At 41.3% G+C, this 21,003-nt stretch overlaps 1 protein-coding gene across 1 annotated transcript in view; it reads left to right on the top strand.

Annotated features, from left to right (window-relative positions):
• SKAP2 (src kinase associated phosphoprotein 2) overlaps positions 1–21,003 on the top strand; it is a 179,748-nt gene that overhangs the window by 151,011 nt on the left and 7,734 nt on the right. Inside the window, exons 10-11 of the mRNA XM_036247317.1 lie at positions 2,759–2,836; positions 8,275–8,387. Coding sequence (XP_036103210.1) covers positions 2,759–2,836; positions 8,275–8,387 — 191 coding nt within the window. The remainder of the gene's footprint in view (positions 1–2,758; positions 2,837–8,274; positions 8,388–21,003) is intronic.

The raw sequence follows: 21,003 nt of genomic DNA on the forward strand, positions 1-21,003 counted from the left end.
ATACTGCTTATTAAGCAGCTCACACAGATTTCAATGTGAATACTTATAGTAAATACTTATACTTAAGTAAATATTTTTACTATCATTCTGGTAATTTAAGAATACACTGCATGTTATAGGCATGTACATTTTATAAAATAAGAATAAGCATATAGTAATAAACTCTAATTTGTTAACTTTGCCAAGAGCCAGGTTGTTTCATTTAATTGTTATAATTAGTTTTTGTGATATCTTGCCACCGACTTTGGGTGGTAAGTCTAAATCCCACAGTCTCTTCTTAAGAACCAAGAATACTGCTTCTTATATTGATGGGGTTATGGCTTTTGACTTGAGGACAGTGCCCTTACCTGTTTTTGAATTTAGTTCCCGTGATTGTATTTGTGACCAAATTGTAAGAGAGAGAGTGCTGGGGAAAGAGCAACTGTGAACAGTAAGGGTTGTTTACTCCCTCATCTTCTAAAATACTATCTGTAAATGACTGTAAATGTGCCTGATACCTCTGAAGTTTGATGAAAACACCCTGTTACCCCATAACTAGTCCTTGACACTCAGCACAAGTGAGGTAACTGTTGTTGAATAGAACAGAGACAGGATTTAGTATCCGACAATGTATTAGGTCTTTTACATATTAATTACTATTTGAACTGTATTACATTGCCAATGTTAGGTTCAACTTAATATGTGTAAAGTACTAAATATTTTCAGCTGATCCTTATGTTGGAGCTTTCATTATTTTGTTTTTGAGTTACAAAAATTCTAAACAACTGTATTTGTTCAAGTACAATAACTCCCAAGCTTGATTTAATTGTTGATGTTTGCTGATCACCACTTTAAAATGTGCACGCGCCTTCTAAGTGTACCTGTGCAGTGCTGGGCTCTCCCAAGCTCTCCAGGTGCCCGCTGACCATGCCCTCTGGGTCGCCCACTGCTCTTTCCATCTCTCCTTGTGTTTCCTCAGAGAGCTTATCTGGGTTATTCCCTTTGTAGGAATGATGTTCCCATTTCTCAGTTAACTAAGCTCAAAGCTCAGCCATCCTTGGTTGCTCTTTCCCCCCTCCCTGGCCTCCACATCCATTCAGGCACAAAGTTTATCAGTTCTAGTTCCTTCACCTCTCGTGACCACCTCCTTCCCATTTCCTCTGCCCGTTCAGGCAGGACTTCCTTCCCCGGTACCAGATCTGCCTGTCTCTCTCCCCAGCCTCCTCCGGATCTGACCGTGGGATCAGATGACCACTCCTCTGTCATCAGTTCACTCCTGCCCTTTCTCTGCTTAAAAATCTTCTGGGGTTCGTATCGCCCACCAAGTCAAAGTCTACAGTCCACAGCAGGGTGTTCATGGCCCTTCAGCCATTGGCCCAAACCACCAGCATCACCCTCCATCCCGCTCCTTCCCTCCGAGTGCCACGTTCTGTAGCTAAGATGAACACGGCGGTGCCTTGTTCCTTTGTGTATGGTCTCCTCTGTCTGGGAAGGTTCTCCTCCCCATGTCTCCGTATTCACTCCTCTCTGCTCTCAGAGCCCGCGCGGCATGCCCGCCCGGTGGTTTCTCTGCGCCCTCATGCCTGGACCTCACAGGTCGGTTTCAGGTCCCATCCCAGTTTTCCTCAGATTCTGCCTTTTGTCCCTCCAGCTTGTCAGCTGCCTGAAGGCAGGGGCTCCTTGCTGCCCTTGCCTCCCTGGTGGACTCTCTCTCTTGCACATAATTAATACTCAATGAAGAGTTATTGGTTGAATTATTTAATAGTCAATAGTGACATGATGTATTTTGCATTTTTTTAAGTTTTAGATTTTTCTTGAAATTACGATTCTTTTTGAACCCACTTTTTCTTTGGCATGCCATTTCATTCATAGGCCCTGCTTTAAATAGTTCTAAGTTGTACATAAGTCCTTAGGTGAGCAAAGTGGTAGTGTAATAAATGTTTCTTGGATGTAAAAGAATTAGTTGGTTGACTCTGTTACAAACTGTTCTTATTGAATCTTACCATTTCCTCCTGTAACTTGGAGAGGGAATGTGATGGGAGAGTGGAAATAGGTAAGGCACATAATATGTGCAGGATAAAGAACATGGACTTTATCATCACAAACCTACATTTGAATAACAAAAGTTAGCAATTTACTGTTTCGGGTCTCATTTTACTTGCCTGTAAATGGGAATTTAAAAATTGTTTATCTAAGAAATCTTTACATCTGCTGCTATGGTGTATGATGCATACATAGTAGGTTCTCAGTATGATTGGGGGGGTACCTTGAAGGATAAGGATCCTTCTAACATTCTCCTGTGAAGATCAAGTGAGAAAACCTATGAAGTCTCGGATACTCAGTACATGACTGTATTTTATAGCACACATTTTCTCCTTGCTACATTGATGTTTTAGGGTCCGTGATTTTATCCGGGTACTCCTGCCACAGTATAATGTGGTCTATCTGTGTAGTGCTGGGTGTCATTTTACTAGATGTTAGGGCTTTTCTGGGTCTAAAATTGTCCCAGATGAGTTTCTAGAAGTATTTAACATGACCCATGCGAAGCACTAGTACGTATCTTAAAGCCAACTGGTAAGATTGCTATTTGGAAATAGCTAGAGGATTATTTGTTCAGCTTTAGATTACTGAAAAAGGGATGTGAATGTCGAGTGGTTTCCTTCTTTGAAAAGGAATCTTTATGTTATAAACTTTTAGTTTTGCTCTTAAGATGGGGTGAGTCCTCTATTGTTACCCCGAGGAAACCCTTCAGTGTGCCATTTGTGTTGTTTATTTACAGACGAGGAAGAGGACGGCGCTCCCGGGAAAGTGGAGGAACAAAGGAGGACGAGTCAGGACAGTGGTCATCACACCACAGGTAAGGAACTGCGTAGCTTCCTGGGAAATTACTTTGGTTTGTTCACTTTCTTGCTGCTCGAAAGACATGTACACAGCTCCCCAAAGTTGGCTCCTTCAGCCCGGCTATCTCGTGGCTGATAAGCTGCTTAGCCCCATTTAGGATGCATGAAAACCACTTGAGAAGGATTTATAAAGTAAGCCAATTTATACAAGGTATTCCTTCCTGAATTACTTTGTAATGACTCAATTAGCTTTCATTTCTGCACAGAGGAGATTTAGTTGCATAAATTAGCTTATCATCATTGAGGAAGTGTCACTGCTAAAGGACAGTTTATAGATACAACACGCATTCGCTGTCAAACCTATAAGAATGTAATATAGACATCTGTGTGTACTTTGTGCTTGAGCAGAACAGACTTCTGCCATTCAGAGACTAACAGGGGACAACAAGTTGCCCTGGGGACTGGCAATGTAGACATCTCTGAAAAGGTCAACTTGACACAGGCTCTGACAATCGACCCACAGCTCTGTCTTCTTTGATAAAAATCAGATAAACTTAAGACCACTAATTGATCTGCAGCCTGTTTAAATGTTGGCCATGCATATCTTCATTGCATATGATTAACACAGAAAGCAAATGAATTGGGTAAGAAATGCCAGGGTCCAGTGACAGCAGCTTGAAAACGGAAAAGGACACTGTGGCCTAGAAGTCTAGGAAGGAGAGTCCCCTTATCCATTTCCACTTGCCACATGGCCCCACGTACTAATTAGGACTGAGACTGGAACAATAACTACACATGCTGTGTACAGAATCACACGACATGGGCAGCTTTCCTTGCTGGTTGTTATTTCCAAGTAGCAGGAGATAAACCGTATCTGTTGTGCAGGCATGAGGTGGGTTTTGATAAACCAGCAGCAATTTTACGCGGAAAGAAGAGGAGGACCGCCCTCTTACCAGGACGTCACCCTCTCGCCGCCACATGTCAGCTGGGGCGAGGTCTGCCCTATCATCCCATGTCCTGCAAAGAGCTGCAGCCGGGGTCACCTTCCCTTCTCTGATATGTCCATACATCACTCTTCCGAGCTGTCAGAGGCAGGGTGGACAAGAAGTGTGTGTTCAGGAAGTAGCTTTCCAGGGTCCTTCCTACTGTGACATGTGGAAAGGAAACAGAGGCCTGGTTTCCGGACCTGGGCAGGAAAGCAGGAGCGGGTTGCTGCAGGAGGTTTGGGCTTGCTTTTTTCGGAAAGGAAGTGAGGACGAAGTCATTAGCTGTTAGCACTCAGGTCCTGTAAAATGCAGCCATAAAACACGAGGCGGAGTGAGACCTTGAGGACCATGTTCAGTAGTAATTTAAGTATATATGTTTTATTATGTGTCATAAAGCTTCTGCCCAAAGCATGTCGCTTTTTAAAAATTTCAGTGCAGGTGTGGAAGGAAGACACATAGAGATATTTTTTCCCACAAAAAAAGTATTTTGGCTTAAAGCACTTGTATTTTTCAAAAACCCTTTTATAGTAACTATCTCCCAAATTTTTGCCTTTGAGGGAAGGAAAAAAAATCAGGTTTTCTTCAGAGGAATGCATTAAATAGATCTAGCTTTTCATGCAATAGCTATAAATTAGCACTGCAATAATTCTTATCTTTCGTGACATGAAATTCTTTTCAAGCAACAGTTTTAATGCTTTTGCATAGCAGTGACCTTTGCTCTCCCGAGGCTGTCGAAGATGTAACACTAGAAGTTTGTTTGCTGTGCAGGGCAGCGAGTTGACAAGGGCATTACTATCTTGCTGAGCATCACATGATGTGAACTTCTAACCTTACTCAAGAATGTTATATATTTTTCACATTGACTGATATTACTAAAAAAAAAAAAAAAAAGGCTAATGTAAAATATGTAAGCAAAAACAAAATTAATCTTGGCTACCTTACAAGTTCTTTCATGTTCAAGCTTATATTTCTTGCTTATGTTTATTATATTTATAATTAAGATTCCATTGGATTTTTTAACATTGTACAATATGCTTACCTCTCTAAAACAAATTTATTTTTTAAACATATAATACTACTCAAGGAGAAAACCTCCAGTATTTTATTAGCATATTTTTCATCCATTGTCATCATTTTTAAAACCTTTACATTTATGCAAATGTACCCCCAATGTTTAGTTTATACTTTTATAATAATTTTGTTATTATTGCCCAATGATCTGTTTTTGTATTTTTGAAAAAGCAGGAGCAAGTATATATTGTTTAAATCTGTCACAGGCTGGCTAATTTAGAATTCTTTTCCTTCTTTTTTAACCATCCATGCCTCTCAGGACAAGAAACAAATAATGAGATGATTTTTTTTTTTATATTTGTAATTTTGAAAATATTGATAATGATGTGGATAGAGTGGAAAAGTTAACCCTTGCAGTAAAGAGACTTCTAAACAGACAACTAAACAGTCTTCGTTTGTATTCAGAATGCATGCTTCTCTGTGGTTTATAGCATTAGGCTTCATCCCACGTTTTGTTGTTGTTTTTAAAAAACACCCTTCGCATGAGTTATTTTTCGGTGTGTGGGTGAACAGTGTTAACTTTTGTGAACCCACTGTGCTTTTGAGACTACATCTAGGCATAGGCTTTCGGTGTCTGCTCAGCCACAATTAAAATTTTTAAAAGTAAACCAGAGGAGCTTGCTGCTCTCTAAGGAACGGGAGAATCCCTAATTTTATGACTAGGATTTTCTCCAAGAACCTGAACATCACTTCCTGGGGAGACTAAGGCTAGGAAACGTCTGCTGCCCGGCCTTCTCCCCAGCTGTGATCGCGCCTCGTAACTAGTACGGACGCTGACATGGACAGCAGTGCCTTGTAGGTCCATGCGGCCCGTGACACACACACTGACTATTTCTAACAGCTCACATATGGGACCCAGCAATGAGCTTGGTCTTTGGGTTACATCACCATCAAGGTTATAGAAGGCACAGTGGAAATGCATCTTTCCCCAGTACTGCCACATCGCCAGCTCCCTTGCCTCTCAGGGCGGTGAGACTTAATGAAATGCTCATGACGCACATCCAGGGAGAGATGCATCTTGCTCGCGGTGGGGGTCTCTGTGCCCCTCACGTGCTCCTGGAACTCCCATTAGTGTTAATGGGAGTTTCACCAAGCGCATCGAAGGGAAGAGAGACCCCAAAGTGATAAGGATTATTATGCATTAGAAATCATCATATGCTTTTCTTTTCCTTCCTTCCTTCCCCCCACCTTTTGAAAATCTATTGATTGAGAAAGCGTCGTGCGAGAGGCTGAAAAAGGGAAGAGCAGGCAGCAGGCTGGAAGCTGGATAAGCTGCTGGGATGCCCTGGCCAAGCCACAACTTCTTCTCTAGTATCTGGCACAAGTTTTGTTTCTTCAGCCTCTCTGAATCAAGCCTAAGGCTGAGCAGCATGGGGAGCACACAGGAGCCTCAACTCCTGAGATTCTTTTACCTCCTGGCCAGGGACTGTGGAGAAGGGCCGTGCACTGCAATGATGTCATCCTCTCTCTGCTCTAATTCCTGGACTTTCGAACTGACACTGACAGACTACATGGGGCTCAACATTTGACCCATTTAGCAGTTGATTTAATCTGACTAGGATGTTTCAACTTCTAAATCTCTATTTGTCTAAATAAGTGGTTTTTAAAGGAAATCAGTCACTTTATTATTAAGTAATTTTTTTCTAAAAAAAATTTGACAATGTTTGGAGTGATCTGTCCAGCCAGAGTGCCCTCTAGTGTCCATTTATAGAATATACTTAATATGTGCTTTGGGGGGAAAAAACGTACGGAAGGGCGGCCACAGGCATTGTTAGTTCTTGGTTGGATTCCCAGACTCGTGCACATCCCTGCTGATGTCAGTGATGGGTGTTCACATGCTAGAGTGGAGAGGTCAATAAGGTGTTTGTCTCTCTGCCCCTCCCTTCCTCCGTCCCTCCCCCCTCTTCCCATTTCCCTCATTCCCTCCCTCTCTTTGTTTTAATTCTTAGAAATGAAAGAAAAAATATTAATAGGATTTTGCTAGATTGTGGTATTCTAGTCCTACATAAGTAGCATCTTACTTGCTATTATTCAGACTCCCCATTATTGGGATTTTCTTTTTGACTTTAAAAAATGTTTCCAACATTAAAGAGAATTTCTAAAATTTCTAATGAACATAACACTTTGTACATATCACAAACCATGTGTAATAAGATGAACATTCTAATGACATGCTAATGTGACTGGTTGTGTTGGAATTGCCAACGAGCCTGCTGTGTGAGAGCCATACAACAAAACTCAGATGACAACCCCGATCCAGCATGTGTCTCCACCGTTATCCCCTCAGAATTCAAAGATGACATTCAATGATGGAAGTTGTCAGCGCATATATGTTCTGCCTGGTTAGTGAATACATGGACATCTCACTGATACTACTTGCATTCTTTTTGCATTAACTCATCAAAACTCAATTATCATGAAATTAAAAACAGGAAACAGTTCTCAGTGTAACAAAAGCATCCAGTGTATTTAACTCTGTGCTGTGTTTCAGGAGAGCCACATTGTATAAGTGACAAAGCATTTATTACCCGGTTTATTGTGGTATTACAGAGCAGAGAGCGCTAAATAATCAATCAGTTAATGGTCTGTATGGCAGTTTGAGCACATCACATCCATTGTGCTTATGCTGTTAGAAGGATGAGCTGATAACTCCAGTGTATGTTGCATGTTTATTCAGAGCCTAATGTCCTAAACTCGGGCTGACAGAAATGTTGGGAAAAAATGCAGCTTCAGCATTGACAATTTCTAAGTTGTTAAAATATTTTTGAAATAACTTTGAGAGGCTTCAGATACAAAAATCCCCAAAGATAAGCGCTAGAATTACCCTTTGTATTATTTCCACTTTATCCTCTTTCTTAAACTAGCTTTAGGTTTTAGAATAAAAAAATAAAATAAAAAAAAGTGGTTCCCCTAGTTTGGGTTAGACTTGTACCTTAGCTCCTTTATTATGATCATTTTTATGAAGTGCCCCAATTCTGTAAGGTGGTTATTTCGCAGTATGCTGATCACATCTCTGGCTATCACACACTGTGCAGAGTGGGTCTCATCTTCAAAGCACGTTGCCATGGGCTTAGGTTCCTATATAAAACAAGTGGGAAGTAACTTTTAGGTGCTGGTTTGATGAGAAAACACTGCAATTACAGGTTTTAGATGAACAATAAAGAGAGAAAGAGAAAAAACAGACATTGGAAATCAGTTCTTTTTGAAAATGGTCCCTAATTAGATGATAGTAAGAAACAGGATTCTTGTGAGGATGTAATAAAATTTTTCTTTGAGTTAGGAGTGAATTTTTAAAGACTATTTTGGTGGTTTTCGGTGGCTCCTTACTTTCTCTTGGTTCATTTTAAAATGAGGGTCTATTCCATGAGTAATTCATGTTTTCTCTTTCTTCTTTCTAGGCGACAAAAGCACTGATTATGCTAATTTCTACCAGGGTTTGTGGGACTGCACAGGTGCTGTTTCTGATGAGCTGTCATTTAAAAGAGGTGACGTGATTTACATTCTTAGCAAGGTAAGAAGGTACCCCAAAATGACTACTGTAAAGGGTGAATACAAAACTAGATTTTTATGCATTTGGATTACAACACTGGGGAAAATGCCAATTGGAATTCTTCTAAGTCCTTGTTAACAATCGGGAGTTCAAAATAATTAATTATTTTGTCAAGTGAAATATAATCAAAATTTAAACACAATCAGATAACAGGATTCAACTTAACAGTGTGTTTACCTATCACTTTAGCCTTTGGCTCCCATCCACACACTGCCTTCTCCAGAAACAATATACTTATGTGAAAGTTAACATTGTAAGGTATTAGGTTATTTATTATGTTTCTTTCCTCTTCCTTTTTATTCTTCTGTGTGCTTATTCTGATTTTGTCTGCCATTCACTACTGGAAACACCGTGTTTATAGAACAAGCTTTTCATCTTTATGTAAATACATTGGGTGTTCCGACAATTTAAGAGCAATGCTTTTCTATTCAGACAAGTTTAGGTAATTTTTTTATGTTTAACATAATTGTATTTGTAAACAGAATAGCAAAGTATGTTGCTATGAACTCATCTTTATATATAAAAAATCATGCTTCTGCCTCTTTAAGATACTGGATTTTTCAAAATCTTTCTGTCCTTTAATCTAAAAGTTTCTTTTTGTGATTACACTTCTGATGTGTGAGCTCCCTTACTCTTCACATTTATACTTTCCCTACTGTAATATGGGTATTAAAAAAAAAATACCTTCTTTAGTCTCCTTTATGAGGCTATTTTAGAAACAAGTGATATATGGAAACTATTAAAAGCATGGCAATGTTACATAAATCATAAGTCTAGTCCGGCCGGTGTGGCTCAGTGGTTGAGCGTTGACCCGTGCACCAAGAGGTCCCCAGTTCGATTCCCGGCCAGGACACATGCCCAGGTTGTGGGCCTGATCCCCAGTGGGGGACAAGCGGGAGGCGGCCAATAGATGTTCCCTCTCCTCGATGTTTCTCTCTCTCTCTCCATTTCACTTCCTCTCTCTCTAAAATCAATTTTAAAAAAAGAAAAATGAAAAAAATAATAAGTCTAGGAATTTAGTGTGATTTCTTGATTAGAGAAATATTTTGGACTTTTCAGAAAGATAATATGATTGTTAGATACAAAGAGAATTTGGAAATAAGGTCAGTTACTGAATTTTAACATTCATTGACTAGTGCTTAAAATCATAACAGAGAATCATAGGATTGAGTGAGGGCTCTTAGGGATCATCTATCTATTCATGGTTTTTACAGGTAAGAAAACATGGGTCAAGAAAGTGCCAGAGCCTATATTTAACGAGGCATCTTAACTTCAACCAAGGCTTTCTGCTCTGTTTCTTTCTTGTGCTTGTATCTTCTTTCCTGCTTCTGTTCTTTCTTCTCTTTCCCTCTCTCCTCCGTCCCTCTCTCTCTCTCTTCTTGTCTTCCTAGTGTTTAATTCGAAACCATCATAAAGTACTTATAATGTGCCAACTCCCATTCTAAGCACCAGGAATGCAAAAGAAATAAGATATAACCACTTGTAGATTATTGGGGGAAATGTTTAGTAAGTAAATACGTATAGCCAACCGTGATCATTGCCAGTTGAGGTCCCCAAAGCAAAGGCTTGTCTTTTATGTCTGTCCCCAGCTCATTAGTGTGGGATTTTTTTCTTTTTAGAAAGACACTTTTAGTTCTTAGAAGTTATAGATAGCCATATCACAACTCTTGCATTAAGCCTATTATTGAGCATTTAATTGCCTGGGTTAAGACAGCAGTTTTTTTTCTTTAGTTAATTACTTAATATAGGAACCAAACTGATTAATTTCAGTTCTTGACAAACTCCCTTAGTATCATTCCTCAAATTTACTTACCTCACAGTTGCTTTCACCAATGTAGCTGTGGTTGTGTATAAAATTAAATGGTGGATTGGCTTCCACGTGGAGTTTCAGATTGTAGGGATAAACAGCAGACCGCCAGTGTATCCCTGTGGTAAATACGAAGCGCATGAAGCCCAGGTGGGTCTGTTCTTAGAGCCTTCTTTCCGCGCCACGTCGTCTTTCTTGCCGAAGGCCCGGGAGTACCAGCCTCCAGGAGAGACTGTGAAGTGAGCGGCACGCCCGTAGGCAGGCCCTGCGCCTACATTGCCTTCTAAATCATTTTCTGTTAACATGAAATCAAAATATCTGTGTATTATACTTCTAGGAGTCCAGGGGAGGCACTTCTGTGACTCCCCAAACTGGTGTGTGGAAATTGTAACTTTGTATGTGAAGCCTGATCACAGAGCCAGGGTTCATGGTGGTCCAGCTTGGAGGAGGAGCATACCACCAGCTAAAATTGCTAAAATTGCTAAATGCTGTAAACACATTATCACCGTTGGCTGAATATTTACCCACCTGTGGACCTAGCGGGATCAACCAGGCAACTCTCAGTGAGGGTGAAAATAAAGGACACCTAGCTCTCCCTCCATGGAATTTGTACTAATTCTGGGCCATTAATGGGTGTTTTGGCTGTTGGTTGTTTTAGGGGTTAGTATATGTTTGTGAAGACTGACTTCTCCACTTTGCTTTGCGGGAGTTCAGATTGGAATCTCTGGAGACAAAATTTTTACTTGGGTTGGCCTTCCAGTTTTTATAAAAAATTCTGCACACATAGACTATAAGTTAATATCATAAGTTCACTTAATATATGAATGATGACTGCAATTTGAATACTTGGCATGACGGTAAATTCAGAACTCAAGACCCTTAGTAGAAGAAAGTGAAAAATTGCTCAAAAGGGCTTGTTTGTAGATCAAAGTAGAGTTGGTCTTCTATGTTGATAGATTATTTTTTTAAGTACAGTTAGAATAGAAATCACTAGCATTGTTGTATGCCTAGAAATTTGTTTAATCTTTCTCAGTTATATTTAGACTGCGTTGTGATGGAATGAAAATGTACCAGTTTTAATTTATTTGTTACACCATCTAGTGGCTCAGAATGAGTGGTGCAGGTAATTGCAGCTAATGTGCAGAATCAAAATGATGTCATAAATCCAACTTTAAATCCAGCTATGGGCTATTACTTTCCTATCTCATGTCAATAAAATATTAACATTAATCACAAAAATGTTTTCATCATTTTGAATGAAATGTAAAATTGTGTACATAAGGAAGAATACATTTTAAGGAGCCTAACAATGTTTATGGAGACATAGAAAATGTGTATTTTGTAAAGAAAGTAATGCCACAACTTTTTTAATAACACCATTTAAAAGATTTTAAAGAACTATGACTTGCTTTTAATAATTAACTTATCTACAACTTGCAATATTCACTGTCTTGCCTTCCTTTTTTTTCAACATTATTTTTCTTTATTGATTTTAGAGAGAGAGGAAGGGAGAAAGAGAGAGAGATAGAAACATTGATGAGAGAGAACATTGATTGGCTGCCTCCTGCATGCCCCCCACTGGGGATCAGGCCCACAACCCGGGCATGTGTCCTGACCGGGAATCAAACCAGCAACCTCTGGGTGCATGGGACGATGCTCAACCACTGAGCCACACCGGTTGGGCTGCCTTACCTTCTTATAGGAGGCTGTCAGTTCTGAAAATACTCTTTTAAAAAAGGCATCCTGGCCAGTTTGGCTCAGCGGTTAGAGCATCGGCTTTCAGACCAAAGAGTATCACTTTCGATTCTGGTCAAGGGCACGTACGTTGTGGTTCACTCCCCAGGGTCGTGCGGGAGGCAACCAATCAATGTGTCTCTCACGTTGATGTCTCTCTCTCTCTCTCTTTCTCTCTCTCTCTCTCCCTCCCTCCCTCCCTCCCTCCCCCCCTCCCCCTCTCTCTCCCTTCTTCCCTCCCACTATATCTGAAGATAAATGGAAACATATCCTCTGGTGAGAATTTAAAAAAAAAAAAAGGCAACAGAAGATAGTTTAAGAAAAGATGTACTATTCTTTCAGTATAGATAAACATTTAAACAAATCATGAAATAATATGGCATACGTTATAATAAAGAGTGTTTTAATTTTGTAATTGTAGTGACCAAGAGATTTAACTGGTTTGAGGATTAGGCTGTGGTCATAGAAATATATTTTTATTTTTAAATCTAGTCTTCTTCTATTTTTGCAAGGAAGCCTTGATGGGATGTCAGCTGTGCTCACTGGGTCAGCCTGGTGTGATTTATTTATTTGAGACCTCTTTTGAGAGTTATATAAATCTTAGCCCTTCTTTTAATATTTTTAGTGAGAATCAAATGTTGCAGTAAAGAAAAAAGAGTAGGCAGATACCCTGCCCTTCCCTCTTGTCTGTTAACATTTTCCAATTAGCAGTTGTCACGTGACCCTGGGCTGAGGTAGCCCCTCCTCCAAAGTGTCCCACCTTTTCTTGGTTTTAACCTTTGAACCTCACTAATAATAAATCTAAATATTGCTTGGCTAAAAAGGCGAGCCAGTAGTGATGTTTGGCTTACAGTTCTTTTCATATAGGGTTGTGGCTTTTTTGTGTGTTAAAATTAAATACTTTATTTACTTTAGTAGTTCAGTGGGATTTAGAAAGCCCACCCCCCAACCCCCACAATGGATCGCATTTTCAGGGGTGAATAAAACTGGGATATGTAATTTTCATGACGACTGTGTTATTAGTAAATTAACTGAAACACAAGGCCTGTTTTCAGATTAATTTGATAGGGAAAAATATCATATTTGAGGTAAGAAAAAAATTTTTTTCGTTTTAATTTAGAAATCAGGTTGTTTAAAATCATGTTAAATTTTTTACTAGTTTGCATTTCAATTTTATTACCACCTTAAACATGGACAGCTTATCATCATCAGTAGTATTTTCCTAGAACTATGTTTGTGAAATTGTATGATTTTAATAGCAGGACCCAGGCTACATAGCTATAGGCGTGTTCCGTGGGCCCGCATACCTCTTCGGTATGTCATTCTACTTGCCGTTCTGGATTTACATCCTATCTTAGTTTATCTTTCAATCTCTACTCATCGGTAAATTGCTAACCACATTCCTATTCTTACTTTTAAAGCAATAAATTATTTTTAGAGACTTCCTGACAGAAGAGCTATGCTTCAGCAGGAAGGAGGCATGCTACTCTGTCTGGTATTAACAGAAAAGTAAGAGAGTTCAGAATCCTGGAATATTTCATCTAGTCTAGGGCATATGTGACTTCAGCTTTACAGCTTTAGAAATATTTTTTATTAAGTCAGAAACAGGAAACATAATTTGACAGTGTTCACTAATATGCAGTAAAGGGCTTTTTTTTTTAGTGTGTATTGGTTAGAATTCCAACATTTACACTCTTTCTGTTTGTGACTTTTTCCAGGGATTGTGAATTGTGACTGTCACCAGTCATTTGCTTCTCATTGTGAAAATGTAAAGACTCGGTTGCTAGAGCCTTTTTTGGCGTCAAACCTACTAGAAAAAGAAAACGAAGTGAAAGTCTTGCTGAGCTCTCTGGGCAGAGGAGAATACAGTCATTTTAGCTCTTAGTTTTTCCTTTGTGGCCATCTGACCCATTGTGCCACAAATAGAAAACCAACTGCTGAGGAATAACTAGGACATCTCAGTGCAGGACACATTGTTGGCTCTCGGCTGGTTCCCAAAATGTTGTCATATCTTCCAGCCTTTGGGAAGGAGAAGGAGCATTAGGAGTAATTGTACTTGTAACTGTGCTCGTTGGGGTCTGGTGGCATTTAGTTCCTGTGCTCTCCGTGTGGAGGTGTTGTGGCCTGGGCCGCGGGAGCAGGAACCAGGCAGACCCACTATTAGTGACAGCAGTTTACGGAGACAGCACCACGGCAGATGTCCTGCTTCCACTCACGGGATTCCTCTTCTTGTGTACTCGTGAAGAACGCGCCCGAGTGCCCCTGTTTCTCTTACGTACAATGGGGGAGCGTCCAGGAAAATGCCGACGGAGGAGGGGAAGGTGCTCGCGGAGGCTGGTGGCAGGCTGAGCCCCTGCGGTGGCCGGGGAGGCAGAGGAGAAACCCGAAGGTGGTGTCAGAGAGGCCTGGTGAGCTACTGGCCGCAGGGCCTGCGTGATTGCATTCTACAGAACGAGCAGGCGTTTGCCAGAAGCAAAAAACAACAAAAAAGCAACAACAACAAAAGCACCTTAAAGAAAAACACTATGCTGATCATTTTTTTAAATTCTAAATTGTAAAATCCACCATCTCTTATGCCCTCCCCTCCCCCCACCCCAAATTAGGAGCTCCCTCAGTGTATACAGGGCACTCCACTCCTCTGAGATGTCCCCTTCCTCGTCCCTTTCAAGGTCAGCTTCCCTTCAGCTGAGCAGGGTAGGGAGCTGCTCATAATAATCACATTGCCTTGGACTGTACTCCAAAATACTCCTTTTTGTTGCCCTGGTATTTTGCTATGCCAATTAATAGGAAGGGAGAGGGGAGAAATGAGAGACTATTATGCTAAGCGAAATAAGCCAGTCAGAGAATGACAGATATCACATGATCTCATTTATATGTGGAATCTAATGAACAAAATAAACTGACCATCAAAATAAGTCCAGAGACATGGAAGCATGGAGCAGACCTGCAGATCTCAGAGAGGAGGAGGGTGGGGGGACGGGAAGAGATTAACCAAAGAACATATATGCATATATGCATAGCCGATGGACACAGACAGTAGTGTGATGAAGCCTGGGGTGGGGCAGGGGTTGGGTGGAAGGGGGCAAAGGGGAGGAAAATGGGGGACATCTCTAATACCATCAATAATGAACATTTTGAAAAAGAAAAAGAAAATTTGTTGCATACAATATCCTGTTCTAGGTATGCAGTATGCTTTCACTCATCTGTTTCCTGAGCTAACCCTGTGAAGGACACGGCTTTGTAATTTTGCAGATGAGGAAACTGATGCTCAGTAAGGTTATTATGTAAATTACCTGAGGATACCAGCTAGCAAGTCCCTTCTCCTGGAATCAAGGCAGATCTGAACCTAAAGCCTTTTCTCTTTCTGCTTTGCTCCCTAAGTGGGCTGTGCCCAGGAACATCCTTTTCTCTTTCTCAGCCCTCAGCTCCTTGAAATCAGCAGTGTGTCTTAAGTTTTCCTGTTTGTTTTTTGCATCTCCAATACCTAACACTATGGCAGATAGATGTTCAATATGTGTTATGAACATACTGTTAAAAATAGGAAATAATAATGAGCTTATTAAAATAATTAGAATCAGAGAGTTAGGAGAACCTTGGTGCTAGCTCTTCACTATAGAGGGGAGGAAGCCTCAAAGCTCAAGGTAATGGGGGGAAATAAATAAAAAGCTAAAGGAAAAAGAACTACCCTTGCAGAGACCTTAAAACACAACGGAGTTTCTGCACTTGAGCTTCCAACTCAGCCCTGAGCTGCAATGGGGCTCACTGAGTTACGTGAAGCACTCACTGGATTATTGCGGAGTCCTGAGGAGCGAGGTAAACAAAACAAAACATCATCCCTCAAGAACTGGGGCTTGCCCAAGGTTGCATACCTAGCTAGCAGCAGAGCTGGGATGAGACTCTGGGTCTTCTGAAAAAATAATCACAAAAATAAGAAGAAGGAGCTGAAAACTCAGCAGATTGTCCCTTTACCTGCTACTCTGTTTCTCCCATTGAAGGGTTCTGTGTTCACTTCTTCAGTACTTCCAGTACATTCAGCTGAACTCATTTCTTCAAGGAGTTGGCATAATTTGGTCCCAGCTTTGCAGGAGACAGATATCTTTATTTCTGCTGGTGGAATTGAAGCTCTTTAGACAAGGTGTTGTGTCCAGTGCATGGGAACATGTGGTGGGCCACAACCAGCCACCAGTAGGAGTGACACACTTGGTATTGCGAAGCTAAACATACTTCAGAACAAATGTTTCGTCACTACTACAATTATTCAAGTATGTCTAAAAAAGGATACTTCTATTCGAAATTACATTGCTTTAGAAAATATTTAGGATAGTCAACCAGTGCATCATCAAAGTGAAGACAGAGCATGTTTCGTCATCCTGTCTGTATTTATTGAACACCTTTCATACATACCGCATGTGGGCCATGCAGATTTAGTGTAAGACACTGCCCTGGTCTCAGGGAGTTTGTACTTTTAGCATTTAAAAAATTTATTTGTAATTTTTTTATTGAATTTATTGGGGTGACATTGGTTAATAAAATTATAGAGGTTTCAGGTGTACAGTTCTACAATACATCATCTGTATATTGTGTTATGTGTTCACCGCAAGTCAAGTCTCTTTCCCCCCATTTATCCCCACATTACTCTCTTCTACCCCCCACCCCCTTTCCCTCTGGTCATCATCCTATATTATCTGTGTCTCTGAGTTTGTTTTTGTTTATGTTTTGTTTTGTTTGCTTAATCTCTTCATCCCCCAAACCCTCCTCCGCTTTGAGAGCTGTCAGTCGCAATCTGTATCTATGAGTATGCTTCTGTTTTCTTTGTTAGCTTATTTTGCTCATTAGATTCCACATACAGGTGAAATCATATGATACTTGTCTTTCTCTGACTGGCTTCTTTCTTTCTTTTTTTTATCCTCACATGAGGATATTTTTTTATTTATCTGTAGATAGAGTGGGAGGGAGGGGATCAGAGAGAGAGAGAGAGACATTGATGTGAGAGAGACACATCAATTGATTGCCTCCTGCAATACCCCAACCAGGGCCTGGGACCAAACCACAACTGAGATACATGCCCTTGACCAGAATCGAACCCATGACTCTTTTGTCCGTGGGCTAATGCTCTAACCGCTGAGCCAAACAGGCCAGGGCTGACTGGCTTATTTCACTTAGCACAATACTCTTCAGGCCTATCCATGCTGTCACAAAAGGTAAGATTTCCTTCTTTTTTACAGTCGACTAGTATTCCATTGTGTAAATGTACCACAGCTTTTTATCCACTATTCTACGGATGAGCAGTAGAGCTACTTCCAAATCTTGGTTACTGTAAATAACCCTGCAATGAACATAAGGGTGCATATATTCTTTCAAATCAGTGTTTTGGTTCTCTTCAGATATATTTTCAGAAGTGGAATCACTGAGTCAAAGGCAGTTAGTTCCATTTTTAATTTTTTGAGGAAAATCCATACTGTTTTCCACTGTGATTGCACCAATCTGCATTCCCACCAACAGTGCACAAGGGTTCCCTTTCCTCCACATCCTCACCAGCACTTGTTGTTTGTTGATTTATTGATGATAGCCATTCTGACAGGTGTGAGGTGATAGCTCATTGTGGTTTTAATTTGCATTTCTCTGATGATTAGTGCTGTTGAGTATCTTTTCATTTGTCTATTGGCTGTCAGTATGTCCTCTATGGAGATGTGTCAATTCAGGTCCTTTGCCCATTTTTAAATGGGATTGTTTGTTTGGTGTTGAGTTGTATAAGTTCTTTATAAATTTTGGATATTCTAATGTATTGCTGGATCCAGTTTGCTAATATTTTGCTGAGAACTTTAGCATCTATGTTCATCAAGAGTATTGGCCGTTAGTTTTCTTTCTTTGAAGTGTCTTTATATGATTTTGGAATTAGGATAATGCTGGTCTCGTAAAATGAGCTTGGGAGTCTTCCTTCCTCTTAATTTTTTGGAACAGTTTTAGGACAGGTGTTAGTTCTTTTTTGAATGTTTGGTAAAATTCACCTGTGAAGCCATCCAGTCCAGGACTTTTGTTTGTTGAGAGTTTTTTTTATTATTGCTTACATTTCACTAGTTGCAATCTGTCTATTCAGATTCTCTGACTCTTCCTGATTCAGTTTGCAAGATGATATGTTTTCAAGAATTTATTTATTTCTTCCAGATTGTCCCATTTGTTGGCACAAAGTTGTTCATTATATTTTCTGACAATCCTTTGTATTTCTTTGGTGTCAGTTGTTACTTCTCCTCTTTCATTTCTGATTTATTTATTTGGGTCCTCTCTCTTTTTTTCTTGATGAGTCTGCTTCAAGGTTTTTCAATTTTGTTCATCTTTTCAAAGAATCAACTCTTTGTTTCATTGATCTTTTACATTATTTTTTAGACTCTATTTTGTTTATTTCTGCTCTGATCTTTATTATTTCCTTTCTTCCACTCACTTTGGGCTTTGTTTGTTGTTCTTTTTCAAGTTCTTTTAAGTGTAAAATTAGATTGTTTATTTAAGATTTTTATTATTTCTTGAGGTCTATCTATAATGCTATGAATTTCCCTCTTAGGACTACTTTCTCTGTATCTCATAGATTTGGGATTGTTGTGTCATCATTTTCATTTGTTTCAAGGTATCTTTTGATTTCTTTCTTGATCTCATTGTTTAGTAACATGTTATTTAGCCTCCATGTCTTTATGTATTTTTCTTGTGATTCATTTAGAGTTTCATACCATTATAGTCAGAGGAGATGCTTAATATGATTTCAGTCTTCTTAAATAATTGATACTTGTTTTATGTCCTAACATGTGATTCATCCTAGGAAATATTCCATGTGTACTTGATAATAATGTGTATTCTGTTGCTTTGGGATGAAATGCTCTGAGGTTATAAATTAAATCTATCTGATCTAGTGTGTCATTTAAGGTTACTGTGTCCTTGTTAATTTTCTATCTGGAAGATCTATGTCAACAAGGTGTTAAAATCTTTTACTATGACTGTATTATTGTTGATCTCTCTCTTTATAGCCATCAAGATATGCTTTATATATTTAGGTGCTCCTACATTGGGTGCATAAATGTTTACAAGGGTTATATGCTCTTGTAGGATTGCTTCCTTTATAATTATGTGGTGTCCTTTTTGGTCTCTTTGTTTTGAGGTCAATTTTGTTTGATATAAGTATTGCTACCCCAGGTTTTTGTGTTTTTTAAAATTTTCATTTGAGTGTAATATATTTTTCCATTCCTTTATGCTTAGTCTATGTGTATCTTTTGTTCTGACATATGCCACTTGTAGATAGCATATATATGGGTCTTGCTGCCACCCGCTGGGTGCTCGTACACCTTTGTCGTGGGATGGGGCTCAAGGATTCATCAGGGTGAGGCCAGCAGAGTTCGTCAGGTCTCAACAGACCAAGACTTGGCCGTGTGAAGGGAGAGGGCTTTGCACCGGTCAGCCATGCTAGGGAAAAATGGTCCTCGTCCTAGAGCCACAAAACTCAGTCTGTCCAAGTTTCTGCCAGGAGCTCAATCTCAGCAGGGTCGAGCCACCGGGAGTTGGGAGGATGGGGCTACTGGATCTACCATGAGGGGAGGTGCCAGTCAGGCTTGGGGGAAGGTGGAGGGCATGGTGCCCACCCCAGAGTGACACAGTTCAGTCTGCCCCTCATCAGGGCGGAGCCACCAGAAGTCAAGAGGGTTGGGCTGCCAGGAACCCAGAGAGCGGGGAGAGGAGCTCGTGAGGGGGGGTGCAGTCGGGCTCGCGCAGCCAGGTATTATATGAGCACTTCTTCCTGGCTCTGGCTGGACAGCCCAGCCTGGGGCTGGGACCCCGCACTCTCAGGGGGACCTGTGCAGCTGAGAGGGCCTCTGGGACCTGAGCCGTGCCCATGGGGCCGAGCCAGCCCTTCCATGTCTCTGCCCTCCCTGCCAGTCTCAGTGTTGCTCCTGTTAACCCTTGACTATGAGACTTCTCTGCAGCTAGTCTCCAGTTGCTTATTCAGGTTGATTGCTCTATATTTTAGTTGTAATTCCAGTTGGGCTGGGAGGGGGTGAGTGTATCTCCCACCTACTCTGCCGCCACCTTGAGTCCTTTGAGTCTGTACTTCTAGTTGAAGAAACAAAACTAATGTACATAAAATCCGCTCAGGAATAAATGCTCCGCTTGAAATGAGAGATGTGAGTATGGATTAGATAGCTCACAGGAATATTTGTGACAGATGGGTAGTCTCTGGTCAGGATCTGGGTGAGGGAGGGAGCTCCCCTGCCGAGGGACCACCACGTGCAGCGGTAGGAATGAGTGTGGCGGGGAGGGTTGGAATGGGAGGGCCAGAGAGTGGGGGAGGAATGTTGCTGCGGGTGGGGAAAGCCACGCCGAAGAGCTCACAGTAAATGCTTTGAGGAGCTAGCGCGAGTTTTTAAGCAGCAGAGTGAACGGGTGGTGTTCCCGGGATGAACGGAGGGGCCGGCGGCGCAGTAATCCAGGCCAGGTGAGGCTGGGCCAGGTGAGGCTGGGCCAGGTGAGGCCGGGCCAGGTGAGGCCTGGGCCAGGTGAGGCCGGGCCAGGTGAAGCCGGGCCAGGTGAGGCCTAGGCCAGGTGAGGCTGGGCCAGGTGAGGCCTAGGCCAGGTGAGGCTGGGCCAGGTGAGGCCGGGCCAGGTGAGGCCTAGGCCAGGTGAGGCTGGGCCAGGTGAGCCTGGGCCAGGTGAGGCTGGGCCAGGTGAGGCCTAGGTCAGGTGAGGCCTGGGCCTGGTGAGGCCTGGGCCAGGTGAGGCCTGGGCCAGGTGAGGCCTGGGCCAGGTGAGGCTGGGCCCGTGCGGTGGCCGCCGGAAGGGAGGACTGGGTGAGCCCGCGGCTCCCAGAGCCACGTGTTGGCAGGTGGATCGCTGAGCCCCGAGGCCACCTTCCACTGCACCTGATTTCATCTTTCTTTGCCTAACGGTATGTGCGAGTCACCGTCTGAATCGTCAGTTTTTACTTTACAGCATTGTAAATGTTGACTGGGTAGATGTTCGAATTAAGTGTCTTTACTCTGGAATATAAATTAAAATCTG

The sequence above is a fragment of the Molossus molossus genome, unplaced genomic scaffold (genome assembly GCF_014108415.1).
Source record: "Molossus molossus isolate mMolMol1 unplaced genomic scaffold, mMolMol1.p scaffold_m16_p_7, whole genome shotgun sequence".
Taxonomy (NCBI): Eukaryota; Metazoa; Chordata; class Mammalia; order Chiroptera; family Molossidae; genus Molossus; species Molossus molossus.